The sequence below is a fragment of the Urtica dioica genome, chromosome 11 (assembly GCF_054948205.1).
Source record: "Urtica dioica subsp. dioica isolate 48M chromosome 11, U.dioica_male_clone48M_v1_H2, whole genome shotgun sequence".
Lineage (NCBI taxonomy): Eukaryota > Viridiplantae > Streptophyta > Magnoliopsida > Rosales > Urticaceae > Urtica > Urtica dioica.
This window is the reverse complement of record NC_142766.1, coordinates 15,522,158-15,545,308: the sequence shown is the minus strand read 5'-3', so window position 1 is coordinate 15,545,308 and position 23,151 is coordinate 15,522,158. Positions and strand designations below refer to the sequence as shown.

The 23,151-nt window shown below is 43.5% G+C and overlaps 2 protein-coding genes across 3 annotated transcripts; both read right to left on the bottom strand.

The window, feature by feature from the left end:
* Nucleotides 1-12: 12 nt before the first annotated feature.
* Nucleotides 13-3,639, bottom strand: LOC149381607 (disease resistance protein RPM1-like). 2 transcript variants are annotated; one of them, XM_089630625.1, is made up of 3 exons: nt 3,450-3,639; nt 567-3,247; nt 13-100 (listed from the first exon to the last, which is right to left on the bottom strand). In XM_089630625.1, exons 2-3 carry the CDS (start codon nt 3,198-3,200, stop codon nt 26-28), a joined length of 2,709 nt encoding a protein of 902 aa, XP_089486751.1. In that variant the 5' UTR covers nt 3,201-3,247; nt 3,450-3,639; the 3' UTR covers nt 13-25. The 2 variants fall into 2 exon arrangements, with proteins under 2 accessions (XP_089486751.1, XP_089486750.1); XM_089630624.1 differs by lacking the exon at nt 13-100 and having other exon boundaries at nt 369-3,247.
* An 11,080-nt stretch (nt 3,640-14,719) lies between these two features.
* On the bottom strand, nt 14,720-17,633 carry LOC149381606 (disease resistance protein RPM1-like). The gene has a single exon (XM_089630756.1). The coding sequence runs from the start codon at nt 17,472-17,474 to the stop codon at nt 14,817-14,819; it is 2,658 nt and encodes an 885-aa protein (XP_089486882.1). The 5' UTR covers nt 17,475-17,633; the 3' UTR covers nt 14,720-14,816.
* Between the last annotated feature and the right edge of the window lie 5,518 nt (nt 17,634-23,151).

Below are 23,151 nucleotides of genomic sequence, written 5' to 3'. Positions count from 1 at the left end.
CATCAAAAACTACGAGGTACCTTTTTTATCTCAGATGGTTCATCAAACGTACGATCAAGTCTTCCAGCGTGTCGCTTTCTTCTCGAGGTCCCGCATGTAGCTTCACGGTTTACAAGTGATATTTTTACCGATATGTTATTTTATAAAAAGCTCATTCAATTTATATGTGAAAATCACGAACCCAACTGCATGGTTTACAAGTAAAATTATTCAATACTGCAAGACAGCTCTAAGTATATATTGGTTGGACTACGACAGGAATAAAGCTGATATACTCCCCATGAAGAATATATAAAAACCACAAAGCTGTTCTTACCAGTCTTTTAACTACACTAACTAAATTAGTTAAAAAAAAAACCTACATTTTATGTGTGCATTTCCCTCCTTCATCGATGAAGTTTACAGCCGTTCAAAATCAAAGTGAAAATATATGAGTATTACAATCTTCAAGTAAAACTCTTTGATCCGCCATAAGTTTGTTCAAGAAATGAGAAGCGGTCAAAAATCGAGCAAATAAGTAATTGGCCTGGCATATACAGCTTGGGCAAAATAAACTTTCCGTTTACCACAGCATAGTAGAGGCTTTTCAGGTGCTGGACCAAAGGGACCTCTTGAAGCACCGGGCATGTGTGTATCTCAAGCTGTTCGAGGACGACCAAAGCTCCTCTCTCAATCTTCACCGCCCTCAGATTCCTCAGCTTGAACAATATCAGCGTCTTTAATTTCCGAAACCCGCCATCCTTGAAAAGCAACTCCTCTCCCTCATACCCGTCATCTCCCAAGTGAAGGCTTTCCAAGCTGGGCAAGTTCTTCAACCCCTCGATCGCCTCGTCACTCAGCCTCGTTGATCCCAACGCCAGTCTGCGGAGACTCTGGAGCTCCGAGATCCACCCCGGAAGCATCTCCAGCCGGCCGACAATCACGAGGTCGCGGAGGCCAAGAGGCGGTGATGACACGTTTTGCAGAGATAAAAGTTCGGCCTCGTTGATTGAAAACAAAGTCAAACGTTCGAGGCGGTTCAGTTTCCCGATGACTGTGCAGAGAGCACGGCTCAGGTCCGCGGTCAACCCTACGACGTCGAGCCACCTCAGCATCTCTAGCTTCTCCAACTCTCTCATGAGGGCGACTCCGCCGGGACAGGTTTCCACTGTCGAGAGAGTCTGAAGGCCCTCGAGGCTGCCTCCGAAGCCTTCTTGTAGTCTCACTCCGATGACATTATCGAAGTTTGTTTTGCTGCTTCGGTTGTAACGGTGCGCCAATATATGTTGGAGATTTCGGAGCTCGTTGATCTCTTTTGGCAGCTCTGATATCAGTGTCTCTCTGATGTCCAACGAGTACAGCTTTTGCAGTTTGCTGATGGATTTGGGCAGCGACTTGACGTTCGTCTTCCTCAAGCTTAAGTACTTCAAGAACAGCATTTTCCCAAGCTCTTTCGGTAGGGTTTCGATCCGTGAGCTTTCGAAGTCCAACACCTCAAGAAGCTTGAACTTTTGAAATAAAGAAGCCATGAAAGAGTCTGTCAACTGATCCCCCGCTATGTGAGAGAGGAATAGAGTTCGAGTCCCAGAGGTTTCTATGTTTTCTAAGGTTTTTTTAACGTCGCCGGAGACAATCAAACGGCGACCGTTGCCTCTAAACTTCGATGATTTAGGATCCCAGACTTTACAAAAGTTCAGAACTTCGGCCCTCGATAGGATCACATCGTGCATCAAATCGTGGACGCGAAAGAAATTACCTTGTCCAATGAATATTTCTAATTGGTCCAGCGAGACCAAGTTTCTTTTGACGAGCTCCCCCATGTATTCTTCGGCGACCTCTTCCGAGGTTTTGTTGCCTTTGGATTTGACAAAACCTTCTGCGATCCACAACCGGTACAGTCTTTCATCGGGAATTGAATAATCCTCGGGAAATACACAAAGGTACATGAAACATGGCCGGAGGGAGTGAGGCAAATCGTCATAACTAAGGGAAAGGATTTTGTGAACTCTGGTAAGCTCGGAGCTCATTCCGACCTTGGAGTTGAGATCATGAAGAATTCTTTTCCATTCAAATATTGTCTTTTCTTTCGTTGCCAATATCCCAGCAATGGCTGCAATAACAAGAGGCAGACCTTGGCATTTACTAACAATCTCCATGGAAGACTCCAACAGCTCGTTGGGGCAACCGCCTTGAAAACCGATCCCAAAAGCCTTTTTGCAGAACAGCTCGAAAGCCGGCGTTTGGGGCCAAGGTGTGATATGCCGAACAAGATCGCGGGACGAGTTTTTACAGCGATCGGCGATCGAAGTGTTCCGCGTTGTGATCACGATTCTGCTCCCACCGTTGTTGTTGCGAGGCAGAGCAAGCTTTATTTTGTCCCAAAATCTCTCTTCCCACACATCATCGAAAACAATGAGGTACCTCTTTGTTCGCAGATGGTTCCTCAAACTTCCGATCAGGTCTTCCACCGTGTTGGCTTCTCGTGGTCCCACACGTAGCTTCTCCGCCAGCGTCTCCAGAATCTTCTTCGGGTCGTACGTCTGAGACACTGTGACCCACGCATGGGCCGATTCGAAGTGTCGCATCACGGCTCCGTCGTCAAACACTTTCTTGGCAAGTGTGGTCTTCCCAACGCCGCCTTGGCCCACCAGAGAAATTACCAGAAACTCCAACGGACCTTCCACCAGCTTTTCAATGACCTCGTCCCTCACAGACGCGATTCCAACGAATTCCTCATCCTCCACGAAGAGCGACTCCAACCGAGGGTCGAAGCACTCTTCTTTGGGAAAGCCCCGACTCGACCCAACCTGTTCCAACGGTCTCAACCCATATCCCATACCCCAGCATTTGATGTCGTGCAATGACCGCTTTACGGTCTTAATCTCCGATGCAATCTTGGAACGTGGTTTCAGAGACGTGACTCGGCGGACACACCCAGTGAGCCCTTTCTCGTTTTGGAGTTCGATAAGATGGTAACGATAGTTGTCGACGAGCTCTTCTATGCGATCGGCTTGAAGGCGGATCTGGTTCACCCATGCTTTCACCGCATCGCTCGTCTCTTCATTCTCCAACTTGGCTTCAGCGTCTTTGACCAGAGGTTGGATTATCTCCAGCTCCTCCTTCAGTCTCCTAACCTCTCTATGGATTCCACTCAGGGATTCTACTTTCGCACTCAGCAAATCAGTGAGTTTCTCGATCAGCGAAACCAAGAGCACTTCCATTATTTGTGATCAAATTGACCACCTAACTTCACCGGTCTGAAAATATCCTAACATTACAGTAAAATAAAGCAATCAATTTGATGTCTCAAACAAAAAAAAAATACTTAAAACTTTGACCCTGCATTATGCTTTGACAAACTGATGATTATAAACATTTTCTATAGAAATTGAATACGTAATGTATTCTGAAAAACGGCATTCAAGAAGAAAGAAGAAGAAGAAGAAGAAGAAGGAAAGAACTCAGATTACCTTCACTCGCAAGCTATCATATTTAAAGTGCTGTGTAGTTAGTACAACGACTGGGTTGTTATTTGGGAAGCCATTTTCGGCTGGCTGGCTAGTATATCAAACGCAACTGTTACCACTAATCTCCCAAATCAAATTTAATCGCAACCTACTCTGTGGCCTTAAATTCTACACAGGAACAGCAGTTTTTTTGTTTTTATTTTTTTATTTTAGTAATCGAAAGGGAACTTTTATTATATTATTACAAGCAGAATATCGGCTCGCGTTGTAATAGAATAATTAATATATATTAATATAAAATTTTTAGAGATATTTTCATTTTTTTTATTAAAAAATAAAAGAAAAATAAAAAATCGGTATGAATGAACGTTTTGTGTGTTTAGAATCTAATATCTTATTTTTCTATTTAAAAAAAAATTCAATGTTCATTGAATAGTGATTTGAGCATATAAAAGTGTCTTTTGATTTATATACATATAAGCAGTATGTCACGCGTTGCTGTAAAATAATTAATATATTTTAGGATGAAATAAAAAAATATATTGAGATATATCCATAAATATTTAATTTTGAAAAAAATGAGTTTAAAATTTTTTGAAAACATTTTTATCTTTCTGATTAAAAAACGATACGAATAAACACTACTTGTGTTAAGATCCAATTTAAGATAAAATAAAAATAATAAAAAATTGTTTATTTCAGTGTTTTTGTAAGAGAATTTCTCTACTTTATATTATATATATAATATAATAATAATTTGAGAGAGTTTCTCTTCTTTATATATATAATATATAATAATAGTTTGACGTACAAGAGGAGAACTACGTATACGTCAACGACTACTGATCTAAAGTTTATTTCAGTTTGGGGGATAAGGATGGCAAATTTGAGTTGACGGACTTAGGTGCAGGAAGACTCGGCAGAGTTTGAAATTTCAATATTCGAAACGATTACTTGTTGGGAAATGGACAACTGTCAATGTCGTTGACGGACACGTTCTCATTTGAGAAATGAAATTTCTAACACCTTCTCCAGTTCATCTAATATGCTTGCATTTTAGAGATTTTACTTCAACACATTTCTATTTGAGTTGTATTCTATATTTTCTGCATCGAAAATAAATAGTAGTGATCTAAATATTCTTCATCATTATTTACGATTCACTAACGCATTTTTGTTAATCCTTTAATTTTTAATTATTGTAAGATGACCCGATAGAAAAATAAATTATTATTTTTATACAATCAACAATAATTTGTGTAATGGAGAAATAAATTCTTATTTTATGCATTTTCGTACATATTTTTTTATCATATATATATATATATATATATATATAAAATAAAATAAGAAATAATATTTTCGACGACATCCCACTCCTCATCATAAGCAATTAGTTCACCATAACTTTAATTAAACAAAATAAATTGATATTAACTAAAAACATCAAAGCTATAAGAATTGAAAACATTAAACTATCAACCAACAATCAATTATATTCAATATCAACATTCCAAATTCCAATCGGAACCAACGTTAGACAACAAGTCAAAATCTAAATCTAAATCAATAATCTCAAATAGTCTCACTAAAAAACAATATGAATTTGTCTTAAATCAATGAAACAAAGGTTCAATCTATAATAGAAATGACAAAGTTAGAGTTTAAGCAAGAAAAGTATGTCGATTCTAGATCATTTATAAAAAGATAAAAACTCTCTCAGCTCTCTCTCGTGGGTTCTCTTGTTTGAGGTGGGTCTGAGTCTTTTGCCGTGGTCTCTATGGAGGACCTGTGCGATAGGTGGTCAGAGATGGGTATCGAAAAGGAAGACAAAGGGGATATTTTAGTTGTTGACGGCGATGAGCTCGTGAGCTCCGCAGCGGATCTTTCCGATTGTCTTTTGGGAAAGTTATTGAGAAGGAAAGCCTTCAACAGAAATGCGCTCAAATCTGTCATGGCGAAAGTTTGGAGAACAGCCGGAAAACTTGAAATGAGCGACCACGGGGACGGAATCTTCTGTTTCCGGTTTGAGAAGTCCGCTGATAAAAAACGAGTTTGGGACTCGGGACCTTGGACATTTGACAAATCCCTCTTGGTCTTAGACGACCCTGAACTTGAGAAGATCATTGGCGATGAGTTCCGCTTCGTCGAGTTCTGGGTCCAGCTCCACGGGATCCCTATCAAATACCGATCGGCACGGATGGGAGAATTGATTGGAGGAAAAATAGGCCGCACCTTCAAAGTGGAGAAGACCAGAGACGGTCGGATTAGCGGCGAATATATCCGGGTCCACATTGCTATCGATGTCGGACAACCCCTGAAGACAGGGGTTTTCATTAAGCTCGGAGCTGCCGTTGAGAAGTCTTGGATTGCTTTCCGGTATGAGAAGCTCGCCGATTTTTGCTTCCTATGCGGGCGGCTTGGGCACGGCGAGCCTGAGTGCCGTGACAAAGACGAGGCTCCGAATATTAGTGGTAAAGCTCATTTCGGGGCTTGGCTACGTGGCGAATCTCCTCACAAGTCCGGTCCTGGCACTTGGACCTTCAACGGAACCAGATCACCCCGGGAAGAGGGTTGGGATGGCCCTGACCCAAGCCCGACGAAGCCTGGTTCGGTCCCGACCAACACCACTGTTGAAGACAAAGAAATAAAAAGGGATAAGAGGCCGGGAAATGAGTCGGGTTCGGCGAGCCGTGATGAGAACGGAGCTCACCAATCTGGGAATAGTGGTCCGGCGCCGATGGATTCTGAGCCGAGTGGGTCCCTGGGTAGGACGCCGAAGGGAAGCACTCCGGCGACGAAGATCTCGGTGGAGATGGCTGCTGTAGCAGTGCCGGCTGAGAAATCGAGCACGGCCGACGAGGTCGAGAACCAGAAATCGAGCACGGCCGACGAGGTCGAGATCCAGACGGCAGATTCGACTCGCCCGGAGGAGGCGACCCACAAGAAGACGCCGACTGAGCCAGAGGGGGCGAATCCGACGGAGAGGGAAGCGAACCAGGCGGCCAAAACGTTTCTCCCGGAAGAGACGACCCAGACGGAGGCGAACGCGAAGTCGAGGCAGGTCCAACCGGGGAAGACGTCGGCGAGTGGGCCCGCTTCAGTGCCCCTGGCTTTTCGACCGTTGGGATGGGACGCTCCTTTCCCGATTTGGCGGAGCAAGGGTGCTGCGTCTCCGGGTCCTGAGAAGAACTTAGCTTCTGTGGGAGATCTGAGAGCTGCAGAGAGTGGGTTGGCTTTTCAGAAGGATATTAGGAAAAAAAAAGGAAAAGCAAACGTACTGTGGGTGTTGGCGTGGGGCGCGAGGTTAAGAGAGATAGAGGTGATGTTCCAACTCACCTTGAAGCTGCAGGGCCCACGCCCAATACTCCTAAAAAAATTAATTCGGGCCATGAGAATATTGGGCTGGGCTTACAGAGTGGGAATTCTGATCTTGGGCCTAGTCATAATCGGCCTGGAGCGAATTTGGGCCCAGTTTCCTTCAGCCAGGCTGAGGCCAACTTAAAGGCTGAAGGAACTGTTGCGACGGGACCTATTTTCACTGATGAGGGTGGGACGGGCTCCGATCCCAAGCCGTCGGCGGAGGGGAAGAGCGAGAGAGGAACGGGGAAGAGAAAGTCAAGCGAACGCCTCAGATTTGGTAATGTCAAGAGAATGGCACGACTCTTTGAAGCCGGATGCGACGGAAAAAGCGGCTCAGAGGAGGCGACACGCTCCCCCACGGTTGCTCAAAAATTGGCGCGCAGGTTTGAAGCAGGTGGCGGAGAGATTAGCAAGGGGATTCTCTTCGCAGGGACCAGGTCGGGGCCTTCCTCTACTACCCAGACGAGCCAGGTTAGCCTCCCTTGCCCTAACACTCAGGATCTAGGGGATAGAGACTTACATTCTGCCACACATGACCTAGGGACTAGAGATTTATTTTCTGTTACTCGCACTTTGGAAGTTTCTAGTTCACTAGATTCGACCTTAGTTATTTCTGATGAGAGAGCGGCGCCCTTCGAGAGCGAGGGCCGCCGAACGCGATGATAGACGTTATGTGGAACGTCCAGGGGTTAGGTAACCCCGGGACGAGGTCAGCCCTTCTTGCTCACGTTCGTGATCATAGTCCTGATTTTGTTTTTCTTTCGGAGACTAGACTTCGGCGTGAGGGGGCTGAGAGGGTGAGAGTGTTGCTAGGTTTTGATGGTTGTATGACGGTGGACTGTCTTGGTAGGAGTGGAGGCTTGATGTTACTTTGGAAAGAGCCTATGAGATTCCTACTCGGGACATTTTCGAGATATCACATCGAGGGTGATCTGGTTAACGAGTTAGGCGAGAGTTGGAGATTTGCGGGGATCTACGGAGATCCAGTGAGCGCCCAGATGAGACATACTTGGGAGCTTCTTCATCGCCTCCGGAGCTCTTTCACGGGTCCTTGGTTAGTTGGGGGCGACATGAACGAAGTCGCCTCCAACTCAGAGATTAGAGGAGGTAGAAACAGAGGTCCCGGCCAGTTATCTGCTTTCAGAGAGATGATTTCGGATTGCGACATCCATGACTTAGGTTTCGAGGGAGACCCCTTCACCTGACGCATAGGAAGTATAGAGGAGCGCCTGGATAGATGCCTTGCGAGTCACGAGTGGAGCGATCTCTTCCCTTCGGCCACAGTTCGACACTTGAGGTTAGACCTCTTCTTCTGCTTACTGCGGGTTTCAGAGATCGCCGGCGGAGCAGGAGGCCGAGGCGTTTCTTCTTTGAGGAGTCTTGGATAGGTGAGCCTGAGTGTGACGAGCGGATCCGTAGCGCTTGGGAGACGGGCCAGAGTGGTGAGCAGAGTCCGAGCTTAGCTGATGCGATCTGTCAGTGCAGACAGAGCCTCTCTCGCTGGGGCGGAGAGAGGAACATAGAGATCAGAGACAGGATTGAGAAGCAGAAGAAGATCGTTGAGCTTGCGGGTCTGTCGGGCCCGGATTTCTGTATGGAGTCCTTCAGACGGGAAGAGAGACAGCTTGACGCCTTAGTTCAGAAGGAGGAGCAGTACTGGAGACAGAGGAGCAGAGTGTCCTGGATGCGGTGCGGGGATAAGAACACGAAGCTTTTTCACCGCAAGGCTTCTGCTAGGAAGAAGAGGAACGCTATCAGAGGACTGGAGGACGATCACGGGGATTGGCACAGTGGAGACACTGAGATAGAGAGGATCGTCTCTGGTTACTTTAGTGACATTTTCTCTTCAGCGAGGCCTTCTTCGCAGAGAATCGAGTTAGTTTCTGCGGGCGTACAGCCTTGGATCTCTGAGGCTTTGAACACCGAGTTGGAGCGCCCTTTTGAGCCAGGGGAGGTGAAAAAGGCGCTTTTCTCGATGGATGCGATCAAGGCCCCGGGAAGTGACGGTTTTCCAGCGATTTTTTTCCAGAGATATTGGGACGTAGTAGGCGATTCGGTCTTGAAGACCTGCCTTGGGATTCTTAACGACGGGGACGAGGTGGCCACCATTAATGATACTGTGGTCACCCTTATCCCCAAAGTCGAGGACCCGAGACGGGTCAGCGATTTCAGACCAATTAGCCTGTGCAACGTGATCTATAAGATAGTGGCCAAGTGTTTGGTCAACCGTCTTAAGACTACTATGCACGTCGCTATTTCTGAGTCCCAGAGCGCTTTCGTTGGTGGTAGACTGATCTTCGATAATGTCATGGTTGGTTTCGAGGCTCTCCACACGATGAAGCGGAAACGCTTCGGTAATGGAAAGTGTGCGTCTCTCAAGCTTGACATGGCGAAGGCTTTCGACAGGGTTGAGTGGGCCTACCTGGAGTCGATGATGCTGAGACTGGGTTACAGCACGCGATGCGTTACCTCAGTCAGATTTGCTTTCAACATCAACGGCTTCATCTGAGGCAGTGTGACTCCTTTCAGAGGCCTCCGCCAGGGGACCCTCTCTCTCATTTCCTTTTCCTCTTCTGCTCTGAGGGTCTCTCGAGCCTCTTTCGAGCGAGTGAGGATTCTGGAGCGATTTCAGGAGTCCGGTTCCGGGATCTCCATGTGTCACACCTTCTCTTTGCGGATGATAGCTTGGTTTTTTGCCGAGCGACACCTGACGAGTGCGAGAGGGTTACTGACATTCTACGGACTTATTCTGAGGCTTCGGGCCAGATGGTGAACTTTCAAAAGTCCGATGTATGTTTCGGTACGGAGGTTAGCGACGAGGAGGGTGAGGTTCTGGCTCAGATCCTAGGTGTCAGGAAGACGGACTGCCATAAGCGATACCTGGGTCTTCCCGCGTTCACTGGTCGGAGGAAGGCGGAGCTTTTTGGATTTGTGAGAGACCGCGTTTGGGCTAAGATTAAGAGTTGGAATGGCCTCTCCCTCTCGCAGGCTGGCAGAGAGGTCCTCATTAAATCCGTCCTTCAGTCGATCCCCAGCTACGTGGCCTCGTGCCACAAGATCCCGCTGCGTTTGATTAGAGACATCCACTCGGCGATCGTCAGATTCTGGTGGGGGGGGAACGGCGACGAAGAAGATCCACTGGTGCAAGTGGGAGGACCTCACGCGACACAAGTCAGAGGGCGGGATGAGCTTCAGAGATCTGGAGAAGTCCAACCAGGCCCTTTTGGCTAAGAGTGTCTGGAGGCTTCTCAGGAGACCGGATAGTCTGGTAGGACGTGTTTATAGACAGAGCTACTTCTCCGACGGTGATATCATGACGGCTCTCCCTGGCTCGTGTAGCTCTTCCATATGGCGCAGTCTTCTTTGGGGACGTGAGATCATTCAATCCGGTTCGAGATGGCAGATCGGGGACGGGGAGTCTATGTTGCTCATGGGCGACAGTTGGGTTTCGAGGGACAGACCGGCCACCTGGATTGACCCCCCTTGGGTTCCCCCTGATATGCGGGTAGCTAAGCTTATGAGACCCGACGGTAGCTGGGACGTTGATCTTATCACAGCGATGTTCGGTGAGGAAGACGTTGCGGCGATCCTGAGCATCCCGTGTGGGGGTGAGGACACTCCTGACGTACGACGCTGGCATTTCACTGAGAACGGAGAGTACTCCGTCAAGAGTGGCTTCCGTGTCGCTATGGAGAAAGCCAGTACTCCGGCCGCCAGCTCTTCAGACCCGACGGTGATGGAGAAGTGGTGGACGAAGTTCTGGCAGCTGAAAGTTCCTCCTAAGGTGAAACTCTTCTGTTGGCGAGTCTGTTTAGACCAGATCTCGGCTAGAGCGGTCTTAGCCAAGAAGAGGATCACCTCTGATGACAGCTGCCCTGTCTGTCAGGATGCGAGAGAGACTGTTTTCCACTCTTTTTGGGGTTGCAGGTGGAGCAGGAGAGTCTGGAAAGAGGAGGGCTTCGGCCACATTCTTCCGCCTTTCAGAGACGGCGATGTTTTCGACGATATCCTCAGAGCGACGGAGACCCTTGAGGTTCGTTTCCATGAGCTTTTCATTACCATTATTTGGGAACTTTGGAACCACAGGAACAATGTCTTGGCCGGAAGATCAGCTTGGAGCCAATCACAGCTAGTCCAGTGGACGGTGAGCTTCCTCGAGGAGTACAGAGCGGCTACGGTTGGGGAGACTCCGACGAGCACGAGGGTGACTACGACCCCCAGATGGACCCCCTAGGGACGGGACCTTCTCGATTAACGTCGACGCGGCACTCGCTCGCGATCGTGGAGGCTTCGGTGTCGGTTGTATAGTTCGAGACCACACCGGAGAGGTGATCGCCTCGCAGACGCTTTTCCTGGCTAGGGGGTTCTCCCCCCAGCTTGCGGAAGCGTATGCTGTCCTCCAGGGCATAGAGCTAGTTCGCAACGTCGGTGGAAGGAGAGCGGAGATCCAGTCTGACTGCTTGGGGGTGGTGAGGATGATCGATGAGGGCGTGACGCCTGCGACAGAGCTTGGGACGATCTTGCACCGCATCTTCAGAGAGGTGAGGGGGCTTGAGGGTTTTCGCATTATGCATATATCTCGTCTTTGTAATGTTGCTGCGCATAATCTAGCGCGCTACGCGGTTAACCATCACTCGTCCTCGACCTGGCTGGGTTTAGTCCCGCCATGTTCGGAAGAGGCCATTAGGGCCGATGATCGCGAGTTGAGGTCCCGCACTGCCTCCTAGGGCCCTGTTTGTTTGAGTTTATTTCTGTTTTCTTTACCGTTGGTTTATGTTTCATTCTTATCTTTGTAACCACGGTTTTCCTCCGCCATACGTGAGGGCTTTTATGATATTTCGTGGCACCGACCACGTTTCCTCAAAAAAAAAAAAAAAGCAATCAACTCAAGAAGAAAAAATGTTAAGAAGATTAGAACAAGTGGAGGTTGAACAGGTGAGGATGGTTGTCACTAGCCATTCCCCCTTCTTCTCTCCAAGACCTTCAATGACTTCTTTTTCCTCAAAACCCAAAAGCTTAGCCCTAAAAATTTAAAATCTAATATAATATGTAAATTAGACATAATTAAGAGTATATGATCCTTCAATATGTATTTTTGAAGCATTATTATGGACTCTTAGATGGGATCCAAGAGTCAAGATTAGCTAAAAACGAGGATTTGAAAAACGGTTATGCGTCATCAATGCGATGCATCGATAGAGATATGTGTCGTGTTGCCTTGAACGCATTGTGTCAACCTCAATGCGAATGTCGTGTGAGATTATGTCAGAGAATTGTACTTGAATAATGAGGCGACACGATGCATCGGGAGTGTCATGTTGGTGTTGACAGATGCGTCGCATGGAGCTTTTTTTTTTCAGCTTATTGACTTTTCTCCAAAATGGCCTAAACTTGCTTTGAGTTGCTCTGATTTTGCTAGTTTTCGTTCTAGATACTTCTCTCAATCTCAAATACCTGAAAGTACACCAAAAACTACAAACATCAAATTACCTAAAAACAAATCATGATTCTCGCTTAAAAGATAATAGTAAGTGTGAAAAAATCGCACTTATTATCAAAATAATTCTCAATTAGGTAGAGAAGAGTCAACGGGCAACTTGACGAACTTATGAGGAGCACAAATATTTTACTGATTCACCAACTTCTCAAAACAGCTCTTAAACTAAATTATTATTTTTACCTCAGAGAACCATTTATAAAATATGGTGGCATTATTCGTTGGCTCACCATCACCATATCTACACATAAACCAGTAAAAAACCAAACCGAATCATTCACAAACCAACCACATAAGAAAGATTGGATTTTAGAAAAACAAAATCATTTAAAAATTCGCTATATGAAAACTCACGTAGTCAAGAAGAAAAAGAAAAAGCTGTTTTTCTTCCATTTCTCCTCATATTCATCGTCATCCGTGGCATAATCATCCTGAATCACGCCATCGAATCACAAAAGTTAAAATCGCCAAAATCAAAAGACCAAAAAAAAGTGAATTCTTTAAACAAAAAATTAGGTAACTAGCCGCGTTTGAGATTGCTATATAGTCAACGTTTCGTAAATCTTAGGTAAATAGCCAAAAAGATGGTGTGACAATCTTGATTTGCCTTTTCATTGAAATAAAATAGCACTGATTTCTTCTTCTTCCTTCTTCTATGTTTTTTTCTTTCATGATTTGGCTTCAGTGTCTTTGAGTAGAGGCTAGATTATCTCCAGCTCCTCCTTAAGGCTCTCAACCTCCACACAGACTCTATACAGTGATTTTGCTTCTTCGGTCAACAAATCGGTCAGTTTCTTGATCACCGGAATGAAGAACCCTTCCATTATTTGTGATCAAATTGATTATCAAACTTTTTCGGTCTTGGAACTCTCTTGTCTTTTCTTTGTTGAGGGTTGACTCAAACAATAATCCTCGTCAATCGCTGTGTATAACGGCTAGTTTTTCGTGTTTTGTAATAGAATTTAAGAGAGATCAAATATGAAATGAATTTTTTTTGTATTAATTATCTGATCTGAATTCACTGTTACATTGAGTTTAATATTTATACAGAATACACGGACTGATCACAACTGAATACTAACAAACTCGACAGTTTGGCACTGTCAGCTCATATCCATGCCGGCATACTTATCTTATTGTGCTATATTTAAAAAAAAAAATTATGATGGAGAACATTTTTAAGTCAACGAATATTCTTCGTTTTTAATGATTGAAAGAGAAAAGTCAACGATCGATATATCAACTTGTCTTTTTTATATATTTTTTTAATTAATTGAAAGACAACATTAATTTTAAGTGATCAACGATTGTTATTCTTCCTCTTGTATTATTGATTCAATGTGGCCTTAATTGATAGGTCGTCGGAGAGATGTTGGCGGCCAGAGAGATCGCCAGAGATGGCGGTAGCTCTTGATGGGCTTGTGATTTTCTTTTCTTGGAATTTTCTAAAATGAAAAGAGTTAGGTATTAGGACATTTATGTGATATTCTATGTGATATCATAGTCTTAAATTTATGTGATATTCTGTGTGATATCATTGAACAAACAAATTCCTTTTAAGGTCGAATTTAAAAAAGACACACATATCTGTGATGCAAGCAATGATCGAAATACCGTTACCGTTATCGTTCCGGGACTCAGATTTTACTGGTATTCAAAAATAAGTCAGAAGAATACCGTGAAATTCAGAAAAAGAAAAGAAAAATTGTACCGTTGAGAATACCGTTACCGTCAAAGAATACTGTCAAATACCGTACTTACCAAGAAGAATATAGTGAATAAATATTTTTTTAAAAATTCATACATAACATAGGATAAAAATAGAAAAAGTCTACAAAAATATAGTTCAACAAAAATCCAACACAAACTTAATGATACAAAATCAAAATAATGATAATATTCATGTTAAAAATCAATTAATTTACATAAAATTTCATATTCTACAGCTAATTAAAAAAAAAAAAAACTAAAGACACATTAAAATCTAAACCCTATTTTCTGATGTACCAAAAAATTGGATACAAACTCTAATTAAACATAATAATGAAGTTAGAAACTAATAATTTGAACTAAATCATCAAAAACTAACGACAAATTTCGTGAAGAACACTAAATCTTATTAGATTTTAATAATTGTCAGTGTTTTACCACTTACCAGTAAGTTTTCGTCGAAATGCGTGAGAATTTGCCTAAAGACAACCGGAAAGTGGATGGATTCTTTGGAAAACACCGGAAACCGGAACTATTTTCTCGGAATCTAAGAAAAATTCCGAATTTGTACATATCAGGACTCCCAAGTGCAATTATTATAATAAATAAATAAATAACCTTTTTTTTTTTATTTTCTTTATTCTTATATTTCACTTTTTCGCTGATGAAGTATGGAGTTATTCAAAATCCAAGTGATAGAGTACAACAATCTTCAGTAAAAACAGACTAATCCACCACAAGTTTGTTCAAGAAATGCGAAGCCGCTGAAAAATGAGCAAATAAATAGTTGGAGACAATAATCAGAGGATAAATTTTCCGTTTACCATCGCAAAGTTGAGTTTTTTCAGGTGTTGGAGCGAAGGGACGTCTTGAAACACCGGGCAATGTTGTATCACCAGCTGTTCGAGGACAAGCAAAGCTCCTCTCTCGATCTTCACCGCTCTCAGATTCCCAAACCTAATAAACATCAGTGACTTGAGTCTCCCAAACCCACCCACCTCGAAGCACAACTCCTCTCCCTCGATAGCTTCGCTTCCCAACCGAAGTCTCTCCAAGCTCGGCAAGCTCTTCAACGCCTCGATCACCTCTCCGGTCAGCCTCGATGCGAACAAAGACAGTCTGCGGAGGCTCTTCAGCTCGGAGATCCACCCCGGAAGCCTCTCCAGCAGGCCGACCAACATGAGGTCGCGGAGCCCTAGCGGCGGCGATGACACGTGTTGCAGAGATAAGGGCTCGGCATCGCTAGCGGCGATTAAACCCAACGATTCGAGGCGGTTCAGTTTCCCGATGACGGCGCTGAGAGATAGGGTCAGATCCGAGGTCAACCCCACGACGCCGAGCATCCTCAGCCTCTCGAGCTTCTCCAACTCTTTCATGAGAGCGGCTCCGCCGGGACGAGCTTCCACGGTCGTGAGAGTTTGAAGGTTTGCAAGGTTACCTCCGAAGCCTTCTTGTAGCCTCACTCCGATGACGTAATCGAAGACTGTTTTGAGGTCTATTACGTAATGGTACGCCATTATGTGTTTGAGATTTTTGAGCTCGTTGATCTCTTTCGGAAGCTCTGTTATCAGTGTCTCTCTGATGTCCAGGGAATACAGGTTTCGCAGCTTGCCGATGGATTTGGGAAGCGACTTGACATTCGTCTTCCACAGGCTCAAGTACTTCAACAACAGCATTTTTCCAAGCTCTTTCGGGAGGGTTTCGATCCGTGAGCTTTCGAAATCCAACACCTCGAGAAGCTTGAACTTTTGAAACAAAGAAGCCATGAAAGAGCCCGTCAATTGCTCTTCGGAGGTGTGGGAGAGAAAAAGAGTTCGAGCCCCGGAGATTTCGATGTTTTCCAATGCTTTCTTAGCATCGCCGGAAATAATCAAACGACGACCGCTGCCTCTGAATTTCGATGCTTTTGCATCCCAGATTTTAAAAAAGCTCAGATCTTCAGCCCTCGATAAGATTACGTCGCGCATCAAATCATGGATGCGAAATAAATAACCTACTCCCTTGAACGTTTCTAATTGGTCGAGCGAGATCATGTTTCTTCTGAGCAGCTCGGCCATGTATTCTCTGGTAACGTCTTCTGAGGTTTTGTCTCTGTTGACCTTGATAAAACCTTCTGCGATCCACAATCGGGACAGACTGTCCTCGGCGATTGAGTAATCCTCTGGAAATAAACACATGTACATGAAACATGGTCTGAGGAAGTGAGGCAGATCATCATAACTGAGGGACAGAATTTTGTGAACTCGGGTTAGCTCGGAGCTCACTCCAACCTTGGAGTTAAGATCACGAAGAACTCTTTCCCATTCAAATACCGTCTTCTCTTTCGTTTTCAATAACCCAGCAATGGCAGCGATAGCAAGAGGTAGACCTTGGCATTTACTAACGATCTCCATGGATGATTCCAACAGCTCGTCGGGGCAACCGCCTTGTAACTCCGTCCCAAAAGCTTTTTTGCAGAACAACTCGAAAGCCGGCGTTTGAGGCCAAGGTGTGATGTGTCGAACGAGATCGCGAGACGAGTTTCTACAGCGATCGGCAATTGAACTGTTCCGGGTCGTGATCAAAATTCTGCTTCCTTCGCTGTTGGGAGGCAGAGCAAGCTTTATGTCGTCCCAAAAATTCTCTTCCCAGACATCGTCGAACACAACAGCGTACCTCTTTGTTCGCAGATGGTTCCTCAAACGTTCGATAAGATCTTCCAGCGTGTCGGCTGCTTCTCGAGGTCCTGCTCGTAGCTTCTCCGCCAGCGTTTCCAGAATCTTCTTAGCGTTGTATGGCTGAGACACTGTGACCCACGCTCGGGCAGATTCGAAGTGTCGCATCACGGCTCCATCGTCGAACACTTTCTTGGCGAGTGTGGTCTTCCCAACGCCACCCTGGCCCACCAGCGATATCACCAGAAACTCCGACGGACCATTTACCAGCTTGTGGATGAGCTCTTCCCTCACAGAGTCGATTCTGACGAATTCCTCTTCCTCGACGAAGAGCGACTCCAACCGAGGATCAACACGCTCTTCGCCAGAACATTCCCAACTCGGCCCGGCCCAATCCAACGGTCGCAACCCATATCCCACACCTCGGCCTTTGATGTCGTGCAACGACCGCTTTATGGTCTCAATCTCCGACACAAGCTTGCGACGGGGCTTCAGAGGTATCACTCGGCCAACGCAGCCTGTGAGCCCTTTCTCGTTGTGGAGTTCGGAGAGATGGTAACGATAGTCGTCGAAGAGTTCTTCAATGCGATCGGCTCGAAGGCGGATTTGGCTGACCCACGCTTTCATGGCGTCGCTCATCTCTCCATTCTCCGACTTGGCTTCCGCGTCTGTGAGCAGAGCCTGGATTGTCTCAAGCTCCTCCTTCAGGCTCTCAACCTCTCTATGGACTCCTTTCAGCGATTTTACTTCTTCAGCCAGCAAATCGGTAAGTTTGTTGATAACTGGAACCAAAAGCGCTTCCATTATTCCCGTTCAAATTGACCACCAAACTTCGTCGATCTAGTAAGTCTCTTGCCTTACTTGAGGTTGACTCAAACAAGTTGTAACTTACATACTGGTTTGTCTCGCCAACTACTGTGTTGTACAACCACTGGTTTGTCGTTTTTGGGGTCACCATCTTCTTTAATGGTTAGCTAGTCTATTAACCTGTCTTTTTTTTTTTTTTTTTAAGGACTATAAACCTTTCCTTTATTAACAATATTATATGCAGCACCAATGGTTTTGTTTTAGAATTAATGACATTTTTGGTCCCCGGTCTTTGACCACTTTAACATGTTGAACTTTCGTTAAAAAAAACTACCATTTTGATCCTTTATGATAATCAAATTTTCAATTATAATCCTTCTGTTACTTTTAGTGTCAAAATAGACAGAAAATGCTTACGTGTCGAATAAAAAGAGGAAAGTTATTAAAATGCCATTGTCATCTATACAATTTTAAGTTATTAAAATGCCATTCTCATCTAATAATTTGATAATAATAAAAAAAAAAAAAAAAGCCCAACCCTCTAGAGAGGTCAAGAGCAATCTGAATCACGACCCACTCCCGAGAGAAGAAGAGCCACTCCGCCTCGCACCTCCGGCAGCGAAAAACCCTAAAAATAAGGCGGCGGGGCAGTCTTAAGAAGCCACTGCCTTATTTTCGCTGCCCAACCCTAAAAAAAACAACTGTAGAACGCAAAAAAAAAAAAAAAAATCAATATTCCATTACGAAGACGACGATGAAGATGATTCTGGGAAAAAAATTCAGAGAAGATAAGCGAAAATCAATAGAATGATTACCATGTTTTTTCTTCTTCGAGCTCAGTAATCTTGAGCTCAGTAATCTGTGGGGCAATTCGTCGAACACTTGGCGGGCGTAGTTCAGTTTCAAGTGGAGTATCAGGAGTTTTATGTAGATATTGGTGTTGGGTTTGTAGCCGGATTTGAGAACAAGGGCGTGGATTTTTTGACCGTGTGAGGGTTATCTGAGTTGACCTTGTCACACTCCCGGAACTTTCACCAACCAAATGCAGACCTTCTTTAACGAGCCCCGCCCCTTGATCCTCACCGATCCCCGCACTGACCACCAGGTTCGTCGAGAGAGATTATATTTTAAGCTAATTTAGGGTTTAGTATTTCCGAGTGAGTGAGTGAATGATTGTGTTGTGTTGTGTGTTTGACAGCCGATTAAGGATGCTGCGCTGGGAAATATCCCCACCATAGCTTTCTGCGACACCGACTCCCGGGAAATACTCGCCGAGGACGAACGCGATGGGGTCTTCTCCGAGGCCCGCGTAGTCGGGGAAGCTCTGGAGCTCTTCGGCTTCGACTCCGGTGAGAGGGAGCGTGAGCCCGTGCCGGCCGAGGAGTGCGACTCCGTCGATTCTGAACTTCGCGGTTCAGAATTGTGTGGAGCTACTGGAGCTCGGTGCCGACAAGGAGTTTCCGAGGACCGGCACGCGATTCTGTTTCCCCGAAGCTCTCTCGTCTTTGGTATTCGTCTGCAAAAACGAGGTGCCATTAACAACTTCCAGTACTTACTTACTTGTTGATCTATTCATCAATCTATCAGAGATAGGATCAGAATGAGAAATGATGAACTCAGGTTGATGGGGATTCCACAAGGTTCCCGACTTCTGGACTTCGCGGCGGACATGGTGCGCAGAGGAGACTTGTCAAATTAGGGCTTTTTTTTTTTGTAAACGAAGTTAGGGGATTACATTATTACCGTCCACAATTCGCATGCGTGACTTGCACATGATGAGTATCCGGCAATTTTGACAGAAAAATTAACAGAAGTACCAAATATGAAAATTGACTGGTCATAATGGGCCAAGACCGCATGTTTTTTTAATCAGGGACCAAGTTGTTAAAGAGGTCAAAGACGAGGGGCCAAAAATGTCATTAATTCTTTGTTTTAATTTGTATATTAATTTGAAAGAGTATTTATTTGGTAGTAAACGATTGTTCTTTTCTTTTTCTTTTTACTGCTAAAATCAGCGGATTTTCAATGATATGAGAGACAAAAAAAAAAAAAAAACAAAGGTGTTATTTTTTTCGTCTTTAACTCATTTCAAGATTATAGTGGAATTTCGTACTTCAGTTAATAAAAATTGAGAAATAATTAGAATAATTTGATGAGGCGTTTAAGTAGTATTTTGGCCATAAACTCATTCAACTAGCCAACCATCTAAAAAAATGTTTCTAAGATAAATATTAGCTCAATGTTTCATAACTGAACTCGAGATGATTTAGAAATATAGGGAGAGCGCTCGACTTATTTAGACCTTCTATTATAATTTTTTTTAGCTTAATTATAAAATAATTAATAAAATAGCTCAAATTTATAATTTACTAGTTCATTTAATTTACCAAAAAAAATTTGTCAGTTGCGAACATGAAGCTCTAAAATAGATGTTCAGGTTAAATCATATATATTTGTCTTAATACATTAAATTAACCATCATAGTAATTAAATTAATCAAGATTAACAAAAATAATATATGATATTTTAGTTGAGAATAATCTCAAATTATTTCTTCTATATTTTTCGGTGTCACCTCAATATATTTTGATAAAATATTTAATATTTTCAAATATCAATCTAAGGATTTCTTAATTAAATATATGATATTAAAAAAATTGATATTATGGAAAAATAAATTTAGGGAGCTTGAATAAATTAGCCAATCAGAAACATAAAACTATCAAAATAGCCAATGTTTAATTTATTTTTCAAAATGACCAATAAACCACATAAACCAATTTGATCAGACAAAAATACCCTTCATTAAATGAAGGGGTTACCAAATATAAATTAATTAACAAAAATAAAACAAATAAATGGAAAACATTACAATAAATAATTCTTCCATTAATAGATAAAATTCTTTTAAAATATTATGAGATCTTCACCGCTGATTCAACTTGTCATCCGTCTCGAGCCGCCGATTTTCCGACTGGAGACACATAACCTCGGTGGCTTCCAACACGAATTAATAAATAAACACAAACAAACCAGAATCAATACGAATAAACAAAAATAAAATAAAAAACCAAAATTACATGTATATAACGATATTAACACAAATAAACCTTTAAATTAATACGAATAAATTGATATAAATATAAATAGACAGAGAGTAAAATATACAATCGATCCAAAATTTTCTAAAACATTAACACGAATAAATATAAATACACACACATTAACAAAAAAAAACTGAGAACTAGAGGCTTCGAGGATCAACGAAATTAAGAGACGCCAACCTAATGATTCATGTGTTGATAACCAAATTCATAAACCTTTCCTTAGTTCGGAGATGTGGCAGCAGCGAGAAAGGCCGGAAATTTCTTCGAACACGTTTCATGCCCACTTGATGTCGCCAACAACGATGAGGTTGAGATCGAGGCGTTGGTTCTCCGCATAGGAGTAGACCTACCACCCGAGCTCCACCACGCCCAACTGAGCGTACACGAATAATGTGCAGAGGATCATAGCCTTGTTTTGTTTCGCGCTCTCGCTCGCCCTCATGGCTTAGAAGATCTCCATCGCGGTGGGTATCCCCGTTGTCGATAGATCGTGTGGAACGACAGAGGCGTAGGATTGCATCGTCGAAGAGAGAGAGAGAGAGAGAGAGAGAGAGAGAGAGAGAGAGAGAGAGAGAGAGAGAGAGAGAGAGAGATATATATATATTTTAATTTTTTATTTGGTCCACTTTTAGTCCGATCCATAATTTAAAGGTTTTAGTGACTATCAATATCAATATCAATCAGGAATTGATTTTTCATTTAATAAATTTTTTTATTTCAAAAAACTAAATAAAGGGTAAAATTAGTAGTAAATATTTGATTTAATTGTCATATCATCAAAGTTGACTATTTAAACCAAAAGTTTAAAACGTTGACTAATTTTCAATTTCAACGTTTTACATGAGCTAGTTTCGTGTAATTTTTCTTTTTCATAAATTTATTATGTCACTCACGCGGAGACATGAGGGGAAAACTAATATGAATTAATGACATTTTTGGCCCGTCGTCTTAGACCTCTTTAACACATTGGTCCCTGATTAAAAAACCCTGCAGTCTTGGCCCATTATGATAGTCATTTTTTCACTTTCAGTCCTTCTGTTACAAAAACCGTCAAAATAGATGAAAAATGGATCATGTGCGTATCACGTGCCTTTTAAATGAGGACAAAATCGTAATTTAATAATAAATTAAAAAACAAATCATATTACAATTAAAATTAATAAAATAAAAATAAATAAAAATAAATAAAAATAAGAATTCTAAAAATAAAAACAAATCCCCTCCCTCTCTCTCTCTATATCAGACCGCATCCCCATCAGAGACGCCCTAGCGTCCGATTAGGCGATCTCGGCGGCGACCAGACCTTTGATTCCCACTCTCGCCGCGCTCCCAAGCCATGGAAGACCAACCAGAGCCACGGCGGCGGAGGAATCGGAGGAATCTCCGTCGAGAATCGAGCGGGGAGAGAACAACGACGACGATGTCGATGGAGGAGGAGAAAACTCCGACAGTCCGGCGAACTCCATGGACGAGGAGAGGGAAAATCTCTACGCTCGGAGACACTCGAGGATCAAAGGTCGAAGGAGGAGGAGGAGGCTCTGGGCTCCGGTGCGGACGAAGGAGGAGGCTCGTTGGACGTGGGACTCGATGTCGTCGAGCTGTTCGCCCTGGGCTTGGACCAGGACCGCCATGTCCAGGAACACTTGGTGAAGCTCCCGGAGATTCTTTTCCATGTCTTTCACCGCGTCGTGGCGTTCTTGGATCTCTTTTATCGTGTCGAGGACGCAGCCGTGACCTTGCTCCTGGATCGCTTTTTGAAGGAACGTCTCGCTCTCTCCTGAGATTAACGAGAAAAAAATTTGATTTAAGAGCGATTTCTCTGTTTGAGGTGTTTGTTTGGTGAAGAGTCGTTTTTCGGGAAGAAGATTTTGACCTGTGTCCTTGTTTTTTTTCTTCTTTCTAACTTGTTTGGATTGAAAGCTTAAAAAGAGTCGCTTTCTTTTTCTTTTTTTTTTTTCGAACCTCTTTGGTTTCAGCTTTTTATAATTTTTATTTTTATGAACTCGTGTATTTGAGATTATTGATTATTGGACTAAAAAAATTGAACCTTGTTTACTGTATTGAGAAAATTTTGTGAGTTTACAGATTGGAGAGGACTCGTTTTTTTTAAAAGAGATTTCGGAGTTCTATTTATTCAGTTGTGATGCAAAACAAAATTTATTGGATTCTGATTGAGATTTAAATTATTTTTCAGTTCATCGATTACTAAGGCTGGTTGGTCTTCCATGGCTTGGGAGCGTGGCACAGGAAGAAGAGCTCTCTCGCCTAATCAAGGCCAAAATCGCCTCTCATCCTTCCTATCCTCGCCTCCTCCAAGCGTACATCGATTGCCAAAAGGTATATATATATACAATTATACATACATGTGTGTATATGAACTGTTTGATGTATTGCGTGTGTGTATATATAGGTTGGAGCGCCTCCGGAGATAGAGAGTTTGTTGGAGGAAATCAGAAGGAAAAACGACGTCGCTTGCAATAGAAGAGGCGGCGGAGGAGGCGATTCCATGATATCGACGTGCTGTTTTGGAGCCGATCCCGAGCTTGACGACTTCATGGTCCCCTCTA